General features: G+C 44.5%; 1 protein-coding gene across 1 annotated transcript in view; it reads left to right on the forward strand.

Annotated features, from left to right (window-relative positions):
- The first annotated feature begins 13,111 nt into the window (after nucleotides 1-13,111).
- The window catches only part of FCRL5 (Fc receptor like 5), a 55,920-nt gene continuing 48,224 nt past the window's right edge, over nucleotides 13,112-20,807 (forward strand). Inside the window, exon 1 of the mRNA XM_057315104.1 lies at nucleotides 13,112-13,241. Coding sequence (XP_057171087.1) covers nucleotides 13,211-13,241 — 31 coding nt within the window. The 5' untranslated portion in view covers nucleotides 13,112-13,210. The remainder of the gene's footprint in view (nucleotides 13,242-20,807) is intronic.

Below are 20,807 nucleotides of genomic sequence, written 5' to 3' on the forward strand. Positions count from 1 at the left end.
GCAAACGCCCCCCTAGAGCCTGCATGGAGAGCTCTTCCCCCAGATGTCCATCAAGGCCTGGAGGCCTACCCTGAATCACATGTATTTTGGAAACTGTTATTCCCCGTCTTCAGCACTGCTCATCCCCTTATCCACCCCACTTCGCTTTTCCCCCATAGCACGTCACTTCAAAACATACTACAAAATTTACTTATTTATTACACTTCTTGTAACAGAAGGAAAGTTTCATAGAGATGACACCTTCTGTGTTTTCTGCTCATTGATAGAGCCCGAGCACTTACAATTGTGCCTGGTACACAGTAGGTGCTTAATAAATACTTTTTAATGAATAAATGACCTAGTTCATTGAAGAAAATCCTGTCCTCCCTGTGATGGGTGAGATCCGATGTAAACAGTCTACCAGGACGTAGCAAGCTGACCCCGCAGGGGTCTTCCACGCTATCAAAGGCTCAGGTTTGGCCCCGTGTCTGCCAGTGGCCAATCTGGCCTTGGCAAGCCTGTGTTTTATAACCGAGCCCGGACGTCACCTCTGCACCCCGTCAATGCCACTTCATATGCAGTGCACCCTCGAGCAAACACAGGGGTCTCAGCGGAAGGGGCGGACTGACACGCAGCCCCGGCAGGTTAGAGACCCCCGTCCGCAGCAAGGCCTGGGCAGCTCTCACACAGGACACAAATGGTCTCCTACTCTGGGCCCGTTCGCACAGCTTGCCCCTAATCATCCCGATGTGTTCTTTCCCGACCTGCAACCACATGGCCCCTGCTCACGGGTTAGAGCGGACCGGCCTCTGGGTAAGTCGTCTTGCAGGCAACGCGGGCTGAGGGGTGTGCGGCCGGAAGCCCTACTGCCCACAGAGCTCTTCTTCACCCTCCTTCCAGGACGCACCTCTCCCGCGGATGCCGGTAGATTTAAACCACAAGAGACTTCTTTGTCGACCAGCCACAGGAAGCTCACCGCCAGGCCACCACTGCTGGCTGAGAGCAGCGCGGGACAGCGGGGCAGGTGCCAGACCGCCCGGACACCGCGTCTGCCTGCTCGTGGAATCGGCCTGGACACATAGCAGCTCTCGGTCAGCAGGTCAGATGACCTCCAGCCCAGGTCTCTGCTGTGTCACCAACCACCCGGCCTCGTGCGACCCGTTTGAGTTTTCTCAAAATAAACGGTAGTTACTTGCAAAGGGCATAAATTTGCTTCAAAATCCTCAGGTCATCGAGGGCTCTTCCCCACGAAGGCTCGCTGCAGACTTCAGCCAGCATCCCCGTCAGCCACAGCACGTCTGCACCCTTCGGGTACGCTGGGTCATAAAATCCAGAGACACACTGATTGTGCTATAGCCGGGACAGACGAGAGGCGCCTTGCTTGCCCAGGGCCACTCAGACACGCAGCTTTATGGGTTCTCCAGTGATGGAGTCAGAGCAGGGCAGCCCAACGTGACATGCATTGCCTCCCACAGCCAGTGGCCTATCCAGGGTTGGGCTTCTCTCTGAAGAGAACGGGAGCAGCCACCAGCCTGCGTGTGAAAGGACGTGTTCAACATGTCACCGGGGTGGGGGGGGACAATTGCACTGCGAAACCCAGAAGGGGAGGGATTGCATGTCCCAAGAATTAAAAGAATTTACCAACGTGTAACAGTCCAAACCTGGATATTTTGCCGAGGCTGGGAAACCAGGGAGAGAGAAGATGATTTATCTGGGGCTCAGTTAACAGGATTTGGCACACTTGCCAGGGTCCGGGTTCGCCGCACGGGGACGAGCCTGCACGGTGGTCCTCACTGGCTGCTCTGTTGGTGGGACAGACTTTACTGTCACTCCGCGGTGGCCCGGGATCCGTGAAGTCAGGGTAACAGCAACCCCTTGGTGTAACGTAGTGCAAGGATTCGGGATTTATGCAGATGAGGTTGGGGAAGTGGGTTTGTCGTGTTCGCCCCACTCACGTACACCTGACGACGTCTCCCAGGAAGGCCCAGAGGACACTGCTTTGCACACACAGTGCAGAAAAATACACATGAGGACAATCCAAACCTCTCTGAAAAGCGTCCTAGAACTAGGCCCGGGACAGAGGAGAAGATACTGCTTCGGAAGTGGGCTCCCTGACCCCGACGGGTCGGGGAGGCAGAGCCCCAGGAGGGCACGGCTCGTAGGAGAGCAAGCAAGGCCGGAATGGTCATCAGAACCCCGCGGCTGACCAGGACTTCAGATCACGGGACCGGAGGAGGCAAGCAGGCCCCACCTGTGTCACTGAGAATGTCTGGAACTGGCTCGAATCAGACAAGTGTGTCATCGCCACCCCATCTTTTGTGCTCTTTGCTACATCAGCCAGGGTTCAGCGGCAGACGACAGAATCCACCGCAGCTGATGGACGAGGAGAGGGATTTAATATCAGGCATTAGGGGAAGGCTGCAGAGTGAGCCTCTAAGGCCGAGCAGCTCCCAGAGGCAAACCGCTAGCAGGCGGGCAGGAGAGCAATCCCCCCCCTCCCCACAGGCACACAGCAGACTCACCATCAAGGGGCCTCTGTGGCTGGCTACCGGGGAAGCTGCTGTAACCAGGGGAGCCGGGGGGGGGGGGGGCGCTGTGCCACAGATGGGGACAGCCTGCTCGGCACACAGCCCCCTCTGGTTCCCCTCCATGTTGCATTTCACAGGCCAGGATTTAATTTTCCACATTTGTTCTCCCAAAAACTTCTTTGAGATTCACATTGGCTTTCTCAAACCCTAGCCTAAACTTTTTTTTTTTTTTGAAGAATTTTGAGTGCTTTTGACACTTACTTGCCTTTCCACTTGAGTCCAGGTGGAAAGTTCACCTCGATGATCTCTACGCCCCTTCCAGCTGTGTACCTGGTGACCCCATGGGCCACACCATTGGCCTTCAGCTCACATGAGCTCCATCCCCGTTTCTTGCTCATTATGTTTAATAAAATCTAAAAGGCTGAACTTGAACTGGAGAAGAAATATGAAACAGTCCCCAGCCAAATGTCAGTTCAAGAGTTTCAGAAAGAGGAACCCCAAGATAAATATATCGTTTATGTTTATGCAAAAATGTGTTGGGTCTTCGGACTTCCCAGAGGCATGGAAAAATAACACCTCAAAAATTTACATAAGCTGGAGGGTGGGGGAAGGCCTCCAACTGGTTGGCTTCTGTTATTGTCTGGTTTAAAAAATGAGAGTTTTCATTAGGAAAGGAAGTCAGCTCACCTGCATGGGGCCCTCCTTCCCCGAGAGCACAAGAAGCCAGTGCTCCCCCCGGGGGCTGCTCAGGACCACAGATGAGAGAGCAGGGTGCGGGGCAGGGATGTATACACCTGTCGGGGCCCAGTGAAAAAGGGAAATGCAAGACCCCTTGCTCAAAAGGCAAGGGAAAAAAGTGTTGTTCGAAGTACAGAAATATAAAGCTTCTTCCTTTTTCCCATGGTCTCTGCCTCGATTTGTCATGATGTTTTTGCTATTTAATTCTTAGTCGTTCTAAGAAGAGAAAAAATAAAATTTTAAATCATTACTGCGAATCTTATTGTTCGTCTTTCTATTTTAACTGCAAATATAAGAGCATTTCCTGCATCTGTGCAATCACTGAAGTCAGACGATTTGCATCTCGTAGCTGATGCACGCACATGCATTTGGTCTTATGAGAGCCGTGGAAATGCGGGGAAACAGTCCCTCGATATTTTGCATTCATCTCTTCCTATGTGCGCCTGCTGCCCACACTCCGTGCCCTTGGGAAGCTGGGAAGGAGGGAGGTCTGGAAGGCAAAGGGCTGCACACAGGCTCCGCCTTCCTCTCTCCTCCATGCCATTTCCAGCCTGAGAGATAAGCTAACACAGGGAAGCCACGGAAGGAGGCACAAGCAGGTTTCCTTGTTGTTCGAGTCTCTTACTGTGTTCAAAGCCAAGTTCTGGTTGGCTTCTCAGGGACGTTAGTCATCAATGTAATAATACGCTTGCTTTTCTCTCACTCTGGGCTTCGCTGACTCACACACCCTGTGGGCCCACCTGGAGTTGTGTGTTCTGAGGCCCCGGGAATGTGTTTGCGGACGGGCAGCGAGGAAGGCGGGCACGCGTGTGGCAGGGATTTCCTCTGCCCACGTGTCGACTCCACAGTCCCATCAGACTTCATTTGCAAAACACAGGTCCAGGGGCGCCTGGGTGGCCAAGTTGGTTAAGCATCCGACTCTTGTTTTCAGCTCAGGTCATGATCTCAGGGTCGTGAGATCGAGCCCCATGTCAAGCTCCACGCTCAGTGAGGAGTCTCCTTCTCTCTCTCCCTCTCCCTCCTTCTCCACCCCTCCCCACCCCTCTCCCTCTCTTAAAAAATAAAATAATAAAATTTTTTTAAAAAACCACAGGTTCAAAGAGAAAATTATCAGGAATTTCAAGATGGCAGCCAAGTTCAGGGCCTTCCTGAGCACAGGGCCGAGCGTGACGGCACAGCTCCTTGCCCTCCAGCCCAGCTGCAGTTCGATGCTTCCCGTCGTGAGGCTCTGGTCAGCAGCCAGCTCCAACTGGGAACCGACCTCCTGGGATCAAACAGGCCCCAAACAAATTCTAGCTCTTTTTCTAAATTCTTCGTAACTACCTGAACCACTGTGGACTTTATAATTGTGTTAGTCCTGGGGTTAGAAGGCACTGGCTCCTGCGAGCCCCAGGCCGAGAACAGCCTGGTGACACAGCTTCCCTGTAAGTGGAAAGGTCAGACGTCAGAGGTCAGGGTGGCAGGCTCGTGAACTGCCTGCCTTTCACACAGCCTGTCCTCCCTGCTGGCGGCACAGACTTTGCAAACGTCTGATCCGGTCCTGACGACTAGGCTGCAAGGATAAGTAACACCTGCTTTAAAAATGAGGAAATTGGGGCTCAAACTCTTGGGCTCCAGCTTCATGTCTGCCCAGCCCGAGCACTCACAGGCCTCCCACACAGCAGACTTCCTCCCTGGCCAGCGACCTGAGTCTCCACAGAAGAGACAGAAGGGGTGTGCAGACGGCCAAGCTGGGAAAGAAGCACATGGAGAAGAGGGTCTCTGTGCCCAGGTCTCCGGTGAGGCTCACCTGGCACGTCCCCGGCTGCCTGCCTCCATTAGTTTCTCTTAATATAACCAGGCAAATTTGGTAATTAAGGAGAAACAAAAATCCATGTAAACAGACTAATCGAGGGCCTTCATTGAATTAGTGGGAGACGCAGGCTGACTGGAGGACTGGCCACCAGCTGGACGTCTGCAGAGCGTCTGTCCCCAGAGCCCCATGCCAGGCAGACAAGCGGGGCACGCAGAGAAGGGGCAGCATTCGAGGATGATGTTGAGGGCTGGTCTAACCTGACCTAACATCCCATCTGGACACGGCCAGGAAGTAGCTGCAAGGGTGCGAGTGACCCAAAGGCGTGGGTGGTTTGCCTCCGAACCCCAGAAAGTCTGAGGGCAGATGGCGGGCGTGTTTCTTTGTTAGTTCTGGCTCTTGCTCTCGTGTATCCAACTCTAGCTGCTGTGGGCACTGCCCTAAAGGGAACTGTGAAATCCTCCAGGAGACTCTTAACAGACCTTGTCATTCTAGCCAAGAACACTCAAACCACAAAACATGCATTCAGCGAACGCGGATGCTGACGCGGGGGCGAGCCTCAGAAACACATACCAAGTGAACGACGGCAGATCGAGGGGAGCACCTATCATCCGAACCCGTGTGCACAGTCAGAAAGGCAAACCTACAGAGAAAGAAAGCAAATGAGTAATGTGCCACCAGTGGTTGTGGGTGGGAATGGAAAGTGCAAACAGGTGCCCAGGTTCTATTTGGGGTGGTGGAAATTTTTACAACTTAGATGGTGCTGATAAGACAAGTGAATTGTATCACTGAAAATTATACTTCCGTGGAGTGGTTCAGTATACATGCGCCCGCTCGGTGGTTTTTCAAAGGCCTTCATTACCACGTGGGAGGGCAGCTTGAGGGGGCAGCAGGCTTCGGTGCAAGCTGGCTGGGTTTTGAACTCACCGAGTATAAGTTTTCACACCAACCCAAGGGCATGGGTGTTGTTGCCTCTGTTTGTAAAGACAAAGCAACTTGGGATCAAGTTTAATAATTTGTTTAAGGTCATGTGGCTGGTAAGTGGCAGAGCCCTGAGTCTCTCCAGGGACAGAGCCGGATCCCTGTCCCCTGTCTTTCCCAACAGAACATTGCCTGTTAGATTTTCCCTCAGGAAAATGACCCATAGTACCATTTAAGACATTAAACTCTCCTTTTGTCCAGATTTGTTTTTGCTGCAAAGACTTCCTCCTCACCTGTGTGCCCTCCCTTCTCACTATGTTCCATGAGACCCTTCCCTGTGGGTTCTATCGTCACTATGCTCCATGAGACCCTTCCCTGTGGGTTCTGTCGTCACCACACTCTGTGAGACCTTTCCCTGTGGGTTCCTTGATGACGGATGAGCATGTGGGAGCTGCCACCCCTTCCCCAGACGGACTCACGGAGCCCTGAAAGGATCAGATGACCATGGCTAATTCCCCCTTCCTACTAATTTGTCTCTGGGGTCCTCCACAAGCGTTGGGCTTTGATCCACAGGGCGCTAGAGCAATGGTACACGAATATATAAATAGTCCGGTGCCTATTTATAAATTCAGAACATGGGGTTTCCGGGTTTCCATTTCCTGCCACCAGGGACTTAGAATAGGCCTTTAATTGCTCTTGAGAATCATTTAACCATAGAAACTGCTGCTTTAACAATGTAATATCTAGATCCCTGCTCAGATGTCAATGACCATTGAATCTCTTCCCTGAATTTGCTGGGCTCCTGCTCGGACAGATGTGGGTTCCAGTCCTGGCTCCATCACTTACCAGCCGTGAGGCTCTGGGTTCACAAGCTACGTCAACTTAAGGTACTTAATGTCTTCAAGCTTCAGGTTTCCTCCTCTGTAAAATGAGGATAATAACGCCTGCCCGACAGAACACTGCCTGTCCTATTCTCTGTTCGACATGGTTCAGCGCTGATGCACAGATTCAGTCTGGAAGACAGCAGAGTAGCTGGTCTGAGGCTGTGTTGCCGTAGGCATGCCACACGGGGTAACTCTTAGGATGAGGGTCTTGTTCAGTTCAGAATAAGAGCTTATCTACCACGTTGTACTGACTGAGACCAACCACAGATGACAAGAAGAATGAAAAATTCCATCTTCGATGAAACTTTTTTTTTAAGATTTTATTTATTTATTTGACAGTGAGAGAGACAGCCAGTGAGAGAGGGAACACAAGCAGGGGGAGTGGGAGAGGAAGAAGCAGGCTCTCAGTGGAGGAGCCCGATGTGGGGCTCGATCCCATAACGCCGGGATCACGCCTGAGCCGAAGGCAGACGCCTAACCGCTGTGCCACCCAGGCGCCCCTCAATGAAACTTTTGAAAAGTCACATTCCCCACTCACAAACTCGGAAGAACGGTTCTGAAGCCCAGTGAAATTCAACTTTAAAACCAAACCAAGATAAGAAAGAAGGTGACCATGAACACAGACCCCTACACACTCCTCTAGGAAGACCCCCAGCTTCTCCAACAGTTGGTGGCAAAACCATTAGGGTCCAAAGCTTCAGTACATGAGCCCTTACTCAAAAGGCAAGATGTGGGGAGTTTGGGGGCTGGGGTGGGATGGGACTGAACAAGGCACCGCAGACGCAGGAGAGGGTGGGCGGTACCGGCCCTGCAGGTGCCAGCGCCGTCAGCCGGAGAGCAGGGCGTGCCAGCCCCGACACCCAGAAATGCCGTGAAATACAGGGCTTCACTTCAAGCCAGGAAGCCCTCCTCTCTGCCCCCAGCACAGAGGCCGCGGCGGAGGCGGTGAGGAAATGCTCTGCAGCAACGTGGCTGGGTGGGAGCTGCCTGCTGCCTGGCTGCCAGCCCTGCTCCTTCCCCATGCGGCTCCTCAGCTGGCACAGCCAGGAGAGCCTGAGCCTGGTCCAAAGACAAGCGGTACTGGAGTGTTACTAGCACGGGGTTCCCCGAACGGACAAGAGTAATTCTGGCAAAGAGCACGGCCAGAAGTAGAGCCATACCACTGAGTCAAAGGGGGGAAATCAGATACTGTCTTCGCCATAATATCAAAGGAATTCTTTTAATACCAAACAATTCTAATTCAAGCTAAAAAGAAAAAAAAATTTAATTGTACCAAAAGAAGGGTACCATATAATGACAAGGAACACAAGATCGATCATGAATCACAATCCATCAGATCACATGATTTTACAATTTATAAATCAACCCAAAGGAAGTATTACATGAGAATACGAAAGATCTACTTAATATATTTCATCAGTTGGCTATAATGGAATGATCAACAAAACGTCATTATTAATAGTGAAAAATAGAAACAGAAAAATCTACCATGTACATATTTGAAAACTCTAAAAATTCCTGTTTGAAAGAGAAAACCAAAACTGAAATTGTAAACTATTTAGGGCATGCTGTAATAAAAACTGTATCAGAACTTATAAAATATGGCTAAAGCACAGAAAAAAAAATCCATAGCCTTGAATATTCATATTGCTAAACAGGAAAAAAATCAAAATAGATAAACATTTTATTGAATAATTTGAAGAAAACAATACCTCTAAGAAAAACAAAAAGGTATAAATTACAAAACAGGAAAAAGAACTGTAATAAATAGCAAGAGCTGGTTATTTTGAAATAAAGATATAAATACCAGGAAATAAAAACCAGGAAAAATAAATAAGTAAAAATAAAAGTTGTCCTGAGATAAGGAAGAAAGTCTGAACAGATAGATTATCATGGTAGAAATTTAGACCATTGCCAAGAACAACCTTATAAAAAAACCCATCAGTTCAAGATAGTTTCACAGCTAGATTTTTGTAACACCGTTGACTATATTCCCTACTGTATTCTAAAAGTTAATTTTTATTTCAAGTTACACATCCAGTATGAGTCGGGACATCCCCCCAAAAGGGTAGGTGACCTGGGTTCCACCACTTCATACCTGTGCGCTCTGAACACACGGGCTGTTGGGACACGCACACCTGCTCGTGTCTGTTTCAGCCTGGGAGTAGCAGGGAACCGCCTTCACTCACAGCCCACCAGACACATCTACTCCCACGAGGCCCCAGCACTTGGGAGCTGAGAAATGTGGAGCATACGGCTATTCAGTGAGCAGTAAATGTCTGCCATACAGTACTAGCCAACGATTAAAGACCAAGAGAAGTAAAACATAAAAATTGGAAAGAATAAGGTAAAATTAAAACATACCTGCATAAAAAAGCAGAAGCTGAGGCAGACTAAAAATTAGTAAGAATACAGATATGAATGACATGATTGACAAGCTTGATCTAATTGGAAAAATTAACTTGAAGACAAAGGCATTATTAGGGATACATGAATTATTACTTAATGATAAAAATAATATTCCTAAGGAAGACCTAATAAGCCAATCTCAGTTACCTATTGCTGCATAGAAAACCACCCCAAAACCTTGTGGCTTAAAACAGCAATGGTGCTGTGGTTTGTCCATGCACCTGAATCAGCTACGGTCCCTCAGGTGGCCGCATTCACCTAGGAATGCAGCCGGGTGGGACCCCGCGAGATGGCTTCATTCATGCACCTGGCACCCTGTCTGGGGAGGCTGGAGCAGCTGCAGTTGGTAGGACTCTCCAGTAGGGCACTCAGACATCGTACGTAGTAGTTCATGGCTCCAAGATAATAAAAACGAGCATTGCCGGACTCTGAAGGGCCAGGCTCCAATGTGCTCAGCTCTACTTCTGCCATGTTCTGTGGCTAGTCACAGGCCAGCTGGATTCAAGTGTCAAGGATATACAATGAACTTTCTGATGGGAAGAGCAGCATGCACATCCAGCTATGAGAAGAGTTGTCTCTTAGGAGACAGTCCACCCTCCAGCCACAAATATTCACATCCTTCTTATATGAAAAATAGGCCCACCACCTCCAGAGACCCCCCCAAAGACTTATGCAATCAGAGTATCAGATTCAATTCAATCCTCTAAATCACATCCAAAGGTAGACAAGCCCCGTCAACGTGGTTCTCAGGTTGGAAACATCTAGAGAAACTGAGGGTGGCTGGAGGGGAGCTGGGTGGGGGATGGGGTAATTGGGTGATGGGCATCAAGGAGGGCACTTGAAGTGATGAGCACTGGGGTTTATGTGCAACTGATGAACCACTAAATTCTACCCCTGAAACTAATAATACAGTATTTGTTAATTAAATTGAATTTAAATTAAACAATTTTAAAAGAAACATACAGAGATAAGACAGACATTTAATAGTGATAAGTATGTCAAACCACTACGAAAAAAATAATAATTCTAAATGTATTTGCACCCCATAAAACAACTTCAAAATATAAAATGAAAACATGGACAGAAATGAAAGAAGCAGATAAATTCACAATTCTAGTGGGAAGCTTTAACATAATTCTTTCGGTAACTGATAGAAAATCAGAAAAAAATGTAGCTATATACCAACAATAAATATTTAGAAAAAACTCTTAATATAAATGTCACTTACAATGACATCAAAAGTACATACCAAATATTTAGGAATAAGCCTAACGAAAGATGTAACTTCTACAAGAAAGTCACAGAAAAGTCTTGAGAGAAGTTCAAGCTGACTATATAAATGGAGAGATACTCCATGCTTATGCATTGGAAGATTCACTCCATGTTAATTTATATAAATTGACTTACTAAGTCAGAGCAAATCCAAGTATTAAAAATGCAGTGCGTTTTTGGTTTAATTTTGTTTTTTGAGAAGATAGGAGTAGGAATTCACAAGTTGATTTTTAAATATACAGAAAAATATAAAGCAACCAAAGTAGCCACAGATTTGTTGAGGAAGAACAATATTGCATGACGAACTATTAGATAACTAAAAAACAATATTAGGGGCACCTGGGTGGCTCAGTCGGTTAAGAGTCTCCCTTTGGCTCAGATCATGATCCCGGGGTCCTGGGATCGAGCCCCGAGTCAGGCTCCCTGCTCAGCGGGGAGTCTGCTTCTCCCGCTTCCTCTGCCTGCTTCTCCCTCTCTGTTAGTGCGCTCACACTCTCTCTCTTGCTCTTTCTCTCTCTCTCTCTCAAAATAAATAAATAAAATCTTCAAAAAAATAAAAATAAAAAGCAACAGTAATTAGAACAGTGTGGTGCTGGCATGAGAACGGACAGCCGACCGACCGGAAGAGAACAGTTTCCAGAAGCAGATCCACATGGCTGCTGGTTTTACGACACAGGTCAAATTGCACGGTGCTGTGCATTTTCAATAAATGTGAGAACCGGGCAAAGTGGCCATTTGTAAGTGAATATAAACCCTTACTTACACACAAAACTCAAGTCCAATGATACTTAGACAAAATAAAAGTAAAATAAATATTTCTAGACAATGACGGGAGAACAGTTTCAAGAGCTTGTTTCCTGGAAGGGACAGAAAAAGCTCTAACCACAAAGGGAAAGATTGATAAAGGGGGCACAGAGTGGGAGTGGTGGTGCACTGAAGCCCTTATCACAGAGGGAACGGGCCAGCCCCAGACTGGGGAAGACACAGCAGTATGTATCCGAAAAAGGACCCATACCCAGCTTTAAAAACCCCACAGTACACAATGAGAAAGACTGAAAAACAATCGAAAAATGGGAAAGGATTTGAACAGACATTTCACATTTAAAAAGACTATTAAATTGCCAATTGAAATATGAAAGTTTTCAGTTGCAAAATTCACCAGGACACAACTGAAACGACATTGAGATCATCCCAGCAGAAGGGCTAAAATTTACCAGACTGCATATAATACCCATATCGTCAAGGATTTGAGAGCAACAAGGACTCATGCACCCTGGTTGACGGTGTGTGCATTAGCACGACCATTTGGGGGGTTTTGGGTTTTTGTTCGTTTGTTTTTAAAGATTTTATTTATTTGACACAGAGAGAGACAGCCAGCAAGAGAGGGAACACAAGCAAAAGGGGGGTGGGAGAGGGAGAAGCAGGCTCCCAGCAGAGCAGGGAGCCCGACGTGGGGCTCGATCCCAGGACCCTGGGATCATGACCTGAGCCGAGGGCAGACGTGCAACAGCTGAGCCACCCAGGCGCCCCAGCACAACCACTTTGGAAAATAATTTAGCGGTACCTTCTAAAAATATATGCAAGCCTTATGAGCTGCGGATTGCACTCCCAGGCGTGTACCCCATACAAATGTGTGCACACACTCCAGGAGAACTTTCCAAGAATGTTCACAGCGGCACTGTTTGTATCCAAAAGCAAGTAAGGCTCTTTGCTCACACTGAAGTCCTCTCGCTGGACTAAGACGGATTCATCTCTATTCATCCTTATGTGCTCTTCTGTGTCTGAGCACAGCGGCTGGGAGGTAGCATAATACACGTATGGTGACGCACAGTTGTAGACGTGAGCCATCGCCCTGGGAGACTAACGTATGGGCCTTGAGAAAAGGGGTAAGAAACATTTGAAAGGAAGGAACCGGCGTTCCTCATGGTACTAATGTCTTCAGGATCTTTGTTGAGCAGGATGGAAACTTGACTTAAAAAGTTATAAAAACACATACATAGCAATTTTTTAAAAAATCAAACAGTATAGAAAGACATAAAACAAATATTTCTCCTTCCCATCCACAATTCTTTAAACGTAACTGCTATTTTAGGTATACTTTCCAGGAAAAAAAAAAAGTGTGCTTCTCATCACGTGATACACACGTGTATTGCACTCTTTACGGGGACCCCCGGGCCCACAGCGCATGCATCGCTCTCCTCCTCACGTTTTCCTCTTCCCGTAGCCAGGGTGCCATTGCCTGCGGATGCGTGCGGGCCGGCCTGGTCCCTAATGGCTGCCGTGCGTGCTGTCGTAGAGCCGAACCGAACATGGGGGAATGTGCTTGCAGTGTGTGGGCAGTCATGAATGGCGCTACCATAAACATTCTTTCAGACAATCCACACATACTTTCCCTAAGGTAATTTCTCAGCATTGGAAATGTGGGGACAAGGATATGTGCTTTTTTAAAACCCTAGCATTATCTTCTCACTTTGATCACAGGGCAGGAAATTTTGATTAGTAGTTAAAATGGGAACTTCCACTTCCTTTTTTCTAATTCACTAAGGCACCCCGCTCTTTGAAAAAGAAATTTCTCAGATGTGCTTCTCGGGGCTACTGAGCGGCGTTCTACTCTAAGAACAAAACCAACCCTGTTACTCCTGAGAAAACCTCTCTTTTGGTCTCAGCCCTGGGCAGGCCAGGTCTTCATGCTGCTGTGGGTGTCAGTGCTGGTCCTGGGTGAGTAGAACTGCTTGATGGGTCTTGATGGGTCCCTGGGTGGGGCAGGGACAGCCTCTCTCTCCCCCTGGGCCCGGCCCTTCTTGGGGCTTGGACACTCTTTCCCGTGTGGGGACATTATATTCTCGGGAGTCACCATCCAGCTCAGGGGCTTCTCCCTGGAGGCTGAAGGAGTGGTCAGAGCGGGGACAAACCTTCAATCCTACAGAGGACGAAGCCCAATGACCACAACAGTTAAGGATCTAGTCATTGTTTTTTTACAATAAATATTACTTCAAGAGGTCCAGAAAATGTATGATGTTTGCTTGTCCCTCTTGTCTTATTCACAGAAGACCTTCCTGTTCTCTCTGCGAAGGACATATACTTATTGCTTGTATGACAAGCAGGTCCTGGTCCCAGGCAGGGGAGGGCATGGTCTCTAACACAATAGATGTCTCCTCCCCCTATACTCGAATGTAAGCCACAGCAGTGACGGGGAGATAAAGAACACAGGGGAAGGGAGGGACCCAGAGGGGAGGTGGGAAAGGCACGGGGCAAACCTGAGGCACACGACATTCTTTTTCCCCAGGCTTATTGAAGTATAATTGACAAATAAAAATTGTACATATTTCAGATGTAAAAGGTGACATTTTGATGCACATATATTGTTAAACTAAGTACCATGATTGAGCTAATTAACATTTCTCTCTTTTCACTTCACCTTTTGTGTGAGTGCTTGGTAAGAACTCTCAGAATCTACTCTCCTAGCAAATCTCGAGGATACGTTACTACTAGCAATAGCGGCCGTGCTGTGCGTTAGATCGGCAGAACGTGTTTATCTTCTAAATGAAAGCTTGTTTCCTTTGACCAACATCTCCCCAGTCCCCCCACCACCTGGAAAACACCAGTTTATTCTCTGCTTCTGCAAGTTCAAGTTTTTTAGGCCCCACATGAAAGTGAGGTCATGCAGTATTCACCTGGGTCTGGCTAATTTCCCTCAGCGTAGTGTCCTCCGGGTTCATCCAGGTTCTCACAATGGCAGGATCTCCTTTTTGGGGGCTGAATAATACTCCATTGCGTGTCTGTGCCAGGTGTCTTTACCTACCCATTGGTTGGTAGACATTTAGATTGTTTCCATATACCGGCCAGTGTAAGGAATGTGGCAGTGAACACGGGAGTGCAGCTGTCTCTTGAAGATACTCATTTTTGATATCTTGAAGATATCATTTCCTTTGGATAGATATCCAGAAGCAGGATTGCGGGATTCTATGGTAGTTTTATTTTTAATTGTTTGAGGAAACTTCTTACTGGTTTGCATAATACCTACTCCAAATACATTCCCACCAACCGCACACAGGGTTTCTTTTCTCTGCTTCCTAGACAATACTTGGTATCTTCTGTCTTTGTGATAATAATCAATCTGACAGGTGTGAGGTGATGTCTCGTTGTGGTTTTGATTTGCATTTCCCTGATGATGAGTGATGTGGAGCATCCTTTCATGTATTTATTGGTCATTCGTACATCTTCTATTGAGAATATCCATTCAGGTCCTTACTGTTTGTTAACGAGGCTGTTTTCTTATTGTTGATTTGTTCGAGTACTTTATGCATGTTAGATATTAACCCCCCTTATCAGATACATGGCTGTATTTTCTCCCATTCTGCAAGTTACCTCTTCATGGTGTTGATTACTTCCTTTGCTGTGCATAAGCTTTTTATTCTGATGCAATCCCGTTTGTCTATTTCTCTTTTGTTCCTGTGCTTTTAGGGTCATACCCAAAAAATCATGTCCAAGACCAATGCCATGAAGCTTTCTACCTATGTTTTCTTCTGGCAATTTTATAGTTCGGGGTCTTATATGTAAGTCATTTATATATTTAAGTTCATTCTTGTACATGGTGAGCCATAAGGGCCCAGTTTTATTTTTCTTCATGTAGATATTCAGTTTTTCCAGCACATTAAAGAGAAAAGACTGTTCTTTCCCCCATTGTGTGTTCTTAGCACTCTTGTTGAGGACCAGACGACTGTAAATGTGTGGATTTATTTCTGGGCACTTGAGTCTGTCTCATTGCTCTATGTGTTTACTTTTATGCCAGTTTCGGATTACTATACTTTTCTACTATAGTTTGAAGTCAAGAAGTATGATGTCTCCAGTTTTGTTTTTGTTCTGTATCACTTTGACTGTCAGGGTCTTTCGCAGCTCCATTTAAATTTTAGGATTTTTTTTCTAGTTCTGTGAAAAAATGCCATTGGGATTTTGATAGGGATTGCATTGACTCTATAGATTGCTTTGTATAATAGGGACATGTTGACCTATTAATTGTTCCAAGCCATAAACACAGGACGTCTTTATATTTATTTGTGTTTTCTTTAATTTCTTTCAATGTTTCGTAGTTTTCAGTAAAAGATTGTTCACTTCCTTGGTTAAATTTATTCCTAAATATTTTATTCTTGTTGATGCTGTTGTAAGTAGGATTGTTTCCCTGTTTCCTTTTTCAAATAGTTTCTTGCTAGTGTATGGAAACATAACTCATTTTTGTACATTGATTGTATGTCCTTCAACTGTACTGAATGTGCTTATTAGTTCCAACGGTTTTTTGTTAGAATCTTTAGGGTTTTCTATATATAAGATAATACCATCTGCAAACAGAAAATTTTGCTTCTTCCTTTCTGACTCGGATGTCTTTTATTTCTTTTTCTTGCCCAATAACTCTGGCTAGGACTTCCCGCACTGTATTGAATAGAAGTGGAAAGAGTGAGCATTCTTGCCTTGTTCCTGATCTGAAAGGAAAAGCTGTTAGCTTTTCACTGTTGACTATGATGTTAGTCGTGGATTTGTCATAATGGGAGATAAATCCCTTCTAGACATAATTTGTTGGTATTTTTTTAGCATGAAAATATGTTGAATTTTGTAAAATGCTTTTTACGCATCTGTTGAGATGATCCTTAGATTTTTATCCTTCATTCTGTCAACCAGTGTATCACATTTATTGCCTTGCACAAGTTGGGTCATCCTAGGGGTAAATGCCACATGATCCTTTTAATATACTGTTGAATTCAGTTGGCTAACATTTCATTTTAAGATTTTTTAAATCTATGCTTATCAGAGATATTGGCCTGTAATTTTGTTTTCTTGCAGTGTACTTGTTTGGCTAACCGCATAAAGTGTGTTTAGAAGTGTTCTCTCCTCTTCTTTTCTTTGGAAGAGTTCGAGAGGGTTGGAGTTAATTCTTTAGTTGTTTGGTAGAATTCACCAGTGAAGTCATCTGATTCTGGGCTTTTCTTTGTTGTTTTTTTAAGATTTATTTACTTGAGATAGGGAAAAGGAGAGAGAGAAAGAGAATGTGAGTGGGGTAGAGGCAAAGGAAGAGGGAGAGAATCTCAAGCAGACACCCCGTTGAGTGAGGAGCCCAGTAAGGGGCTCCATCTCATGACCCTGAGATCATGACCTGAGCAGAAATCAAGAGTCGGATGCTTAACTGACTGAGCCACCGAGGCACCCCCTTGTTTTGGTGGGGGGAGGTTGATTAACAATTAAATCTCCTTACTTGTTATCAGTCTGTTCAGATTTTCTATTTCTTTGTGATCCAGTCTTGGTAGGTTGTATATTTTTAGAAATTTATTGATTTTTTTCTAAGTTATTCAATTTATTCATATATACTGTTCATTGTAGTCTTTGTTTATGTTTCTGTGGTGTTGGTTTTAATGTCTCCTTTTTCATTTCCTATTTTATTTCAGTCTTCTTTCATTTTTTTCTTGCTCTATCTAAAGGCTTGTTAATTTAGTTTACCTTTTTTTAAAAATAGTTCTTAATTTTGTTGTTCTAGTCTATTGTTTCTTATTTTCTATTGGACTTATTTCCACTCTAATTTTTATTATTTCCTTTCTTCTGCCAACTTTGGGCTTCTTGAGTATAAAGTTAGTTTTTTTTACTTGGGAGCTTTATCTTTTTCTCAAAGTAGGTGTTAATCACTATTAACTTTTCTCTTAGAATTGCTTTGCTATAGTCCATAAGTTTTACTACATTGTGTTTCCATTTCTGTTTCTCTCAAGATGTTTTCTGATTTCCCTTTCGATTTCTTCTTTGACCCATTGCTTGTTCAGGAGTGTGTTCCTCCACTTCCATTATTTGTGAATTTTCCAGTTTCATCCTGTTAATGATTTCTAGTTCCATACCATTATGGTCAGAAAGCTCAATCTTCTTAAATTTGGGACTTGTTTTGTGACCTAATAGATAGTCTATGCTGGAGAATGTTTCATGTTCACTTGAGAAGAATGTGTATTCTGCTACTGTAGGATAGAATGTTCTGTATATTTCTATTAGGTTTCCATTTAGGTATGTAAACACTCTTTGGTCTAGAGTGTTGTACAAACCTGCCATTTCTTTATTGATTTTCTGTCTGAATGATGTATCCACTGTTGAAAGTGGGTTATTAAAGTCCTCTGCTATTATTGTATTGTTACTTATTTCTTATTTCAGTACTGCTATTTGTTTCATATATTTAGGTACTTTCCTATAAGGTGCATGTATATTTGTGATTGATCCTCTTGGTGAATTGTCCATTTATCATTGTATAATAGCTTTCTTTGTCTCTTGTTAAAATTTTTTACTTAAAATCTATTTTGTCTGATAAAAGTAGAGTCACTCTTGCTCTCTTTAGGTTACCACATGCATGGAATATATTTTCCATCCTTTTACTTTGAGCCTGTGTGTGCCCTTAAATCTAAAATGAAACTCTTGTAGGCAGCATATGGTTGTATTATTTTTATTCATTCAGTTATTCTGTGTTTTTTATTGGAAAATTTAATCCTTTTAAATTAAAAGTAGCTATTTATAGGTAAGGACTACAATTGCCATTATTTTATTGTTTTCTGACTATTTTGCCGTCCTTTTTTTCCCCCTTTCCTCCTCTCCTATTGTCTTCCTTTGTGATTTGATGATTTTTTGTAGTGTGCTTTGATTGCTCTCTTTTTATCTGTTGTGTATATACTATAGTTTTTTCCCCCTTTGTGATTACCACGAGGCTTATATAAAACATCTTATGGTTATAACAGTCAATTTGAGCTAAGAAATTTATTTCAATCGTGTATAAAAACTCTACACTTTTACTTCTTCCTCCCCACAATTTGTTATTAATGTCAAAATCTACATATTTTTATACTGTATATACATTAACAAATTATTGTAGCTATAGTTACTTTCAATGGTTTTGTCTTTTTTTCACTTACACAACTGTTAAAAGTGATTATAGACCACCGTACAGTACTCTATGGTCTGTGTCCCCCCAAATTCATGTTAAAATTCTGACCTTTCAGGGGGTGTAGTAGAAGATGGTGGGATTTGGGGAGGTGATTAAGTCTTCAGGGAAAGCCCTCATCAATAAGATTAGTACCCTTATAAAAGGAGCCAAAGAGAGCTCTCCCATCCTTCTGCCCTGTTACATGAGAAGGTGTCCGTCTGTGATGAAGTGAGCCCTCACCAGGAAGGAATCTGCTGGTGCTGTAATATTGGACTTTCCAGCCTCCAGAACCATGAGGAATAAATTTCTGTTGTTTATAAGTCACTCGCTGTGGTGTTTTTGTCATAGCAGACTGAATGGACTAAGACACTGTATTTAGAGTATTCTGACTTTGACGATACATTTACCTTCACCGGGGAGTTTTATACTTCTGTGCGTTTTAATGTTGCTAATTAGAGTCTTTTCATTGGTGTTCTTGAAGAACCCCTTTTTGCTTTTCTTGTAAGGCAGGTCTAATGGTGGTTAACTCCCCCAGCTTTTGTTTGTCTTGGAAAGTCTTTATCTCTCCTTCATTTTTGAAGGAGGATTTTGACAATAGGATCTAGAGGCAAGACCATGGACAAATTGGACTCGAGTCCACAGAAAGATGAGGCAGCTCTAGGTCTGCAGGTGGGCTCCTAGTCAGTGAGTCTTCTACCAGGGCGTGTGCCTGCCTTCTCAAGGTGATCCTCCTCGGTCTTGGGCTCCAGTGGGATTTTGCAATCTCCTACCTGGGTCTTAAAGCTCCCCACTTTTATCTGTGGCTAACTGCCAAATATGTGTTTCTGTGGGAGACACAGGCTGGAGACCTCCTGTTCCATCATCTTGCTCCTGTCATTTCTGGTACTTGACATTCTAACTGCACCTGTGGGTGTGTTTCAGTTTCTATCAATCCATACATATAAATGGGTTTGTTTTTACCAAAGTTGAAATTATTAGAATAACATATATTTATTCACTTATTTAAGAAAAATTTTAGTAACATTTATGCACAGCACTGTCCTAGGTGCTGAGAATGATGAGAAAGCATGGGAGGCAGCATTTCTGTACTTAGGAAGCTCACGATATAAAAGGGCTTCCATCCAGTCCAGTGTACAAGAAACATCCCAGCTAAATAATTGTTCAAAGTTACCAGTGATGGTGCAAGCAAAGAATAAACTATATGCCAAGGAGCTGGTAATGACTTCATGAAGAGAGGACGTCTAGGAGCTGGAGGGGACAGGGATGGAGTGGGGCACAATGTAAGAAAAAAGACCCCATGGAAGCTGCATGAAACACTGCAGAGATAGGAAACACATCCCCGTGTGGTACGAACACAAAAGGGCAGGATGAGCCAGGAGCACATGCTCTGGGACCAAACAGGATGTGTTCAAACAAATGGTTCAAAACTCCATTCTGCTGCCTACTTGGTACTTAGACCAGTTTATGGCCTGTAAATGGGGATAATCATAGAATTTACTTCATAGGGATATTGACAAGATTACATAAAATAATATATGTGAAAGTCTACCACATGGAAAACACTCAGAGAAGTTTTAGCTACATTTAAAATAACACAAATTCCATGGTGACCAAGGTATTTGGGTAATGACAAATAATCCATCGTTTTCTGTAAAATACTTAGGTTTGGATTACTTCCCCATCACCCTCATGTCGAGAGGGACAATATCTCTCTTGCTTACTGATGGATTTGCTTTGCCCTATCCAGTCCCTGGCATATAGATGACATTTCAAAAATCTCTGTTGAATAAACCAAAACTGTCCCTCACCTGAAATGTCTAAGCAATTTATAAACTTGCTAATTTTGCCTCCTCTGTCTTTCTATTGCCCATTTCTCAAGCCTGTATCCTCCTATCTGTATTTACTGACCTAGTTACTTAATTTGTTACTCAATAAATAAATATTCAATAAATATTTATGGAATATCTCCTATATGCCAGGCACTGTTACAGGTGCAGTGGAGGGGGTGGCATATGATGAATGTAAGAAGTTCCTGTTCCCAAAGAACTTCTATTTTAGAGAAGGGAAAGTAAATGAAGTAAATAAGAAAATAATTTTGGATAAATACTCTGAAGAAAATTAAACATTGTCATCTTTTGTTCTGCCTTCTAATCCGTGTCTCTGCTTCACATCTGGTCTCACTGATGTCTTCCCACTGTCATAATGCTCCATCTGAGTTTCAAATCCTAATTTTGTCACTCTACTTGAAGACTTTCTGTGCCTCTCGGTTATAATAATAAAACTGTAGCTTTTATAATAAAAACCATAGCTACTTACCACCCATGACATGAGCCCTGAATACCTTTCTC

Source organism: Ursus arctos, unplaced genomic scaffold (assembly GCF_023065955.2).
Source record: "Ursus arctos isolate Adak ecotype North America unplaced genomic scaffold, UrsArc2.0 scaffold_2, whole genome shotgun sequence".
In the NCBI taxonomy this organism is placed as follows: domain Eukaryota; kingdom Metazoa; phylum Chordata; class Mammalia; order Carnivora; family Ursidae; genus Ursus; species Ursus arctos.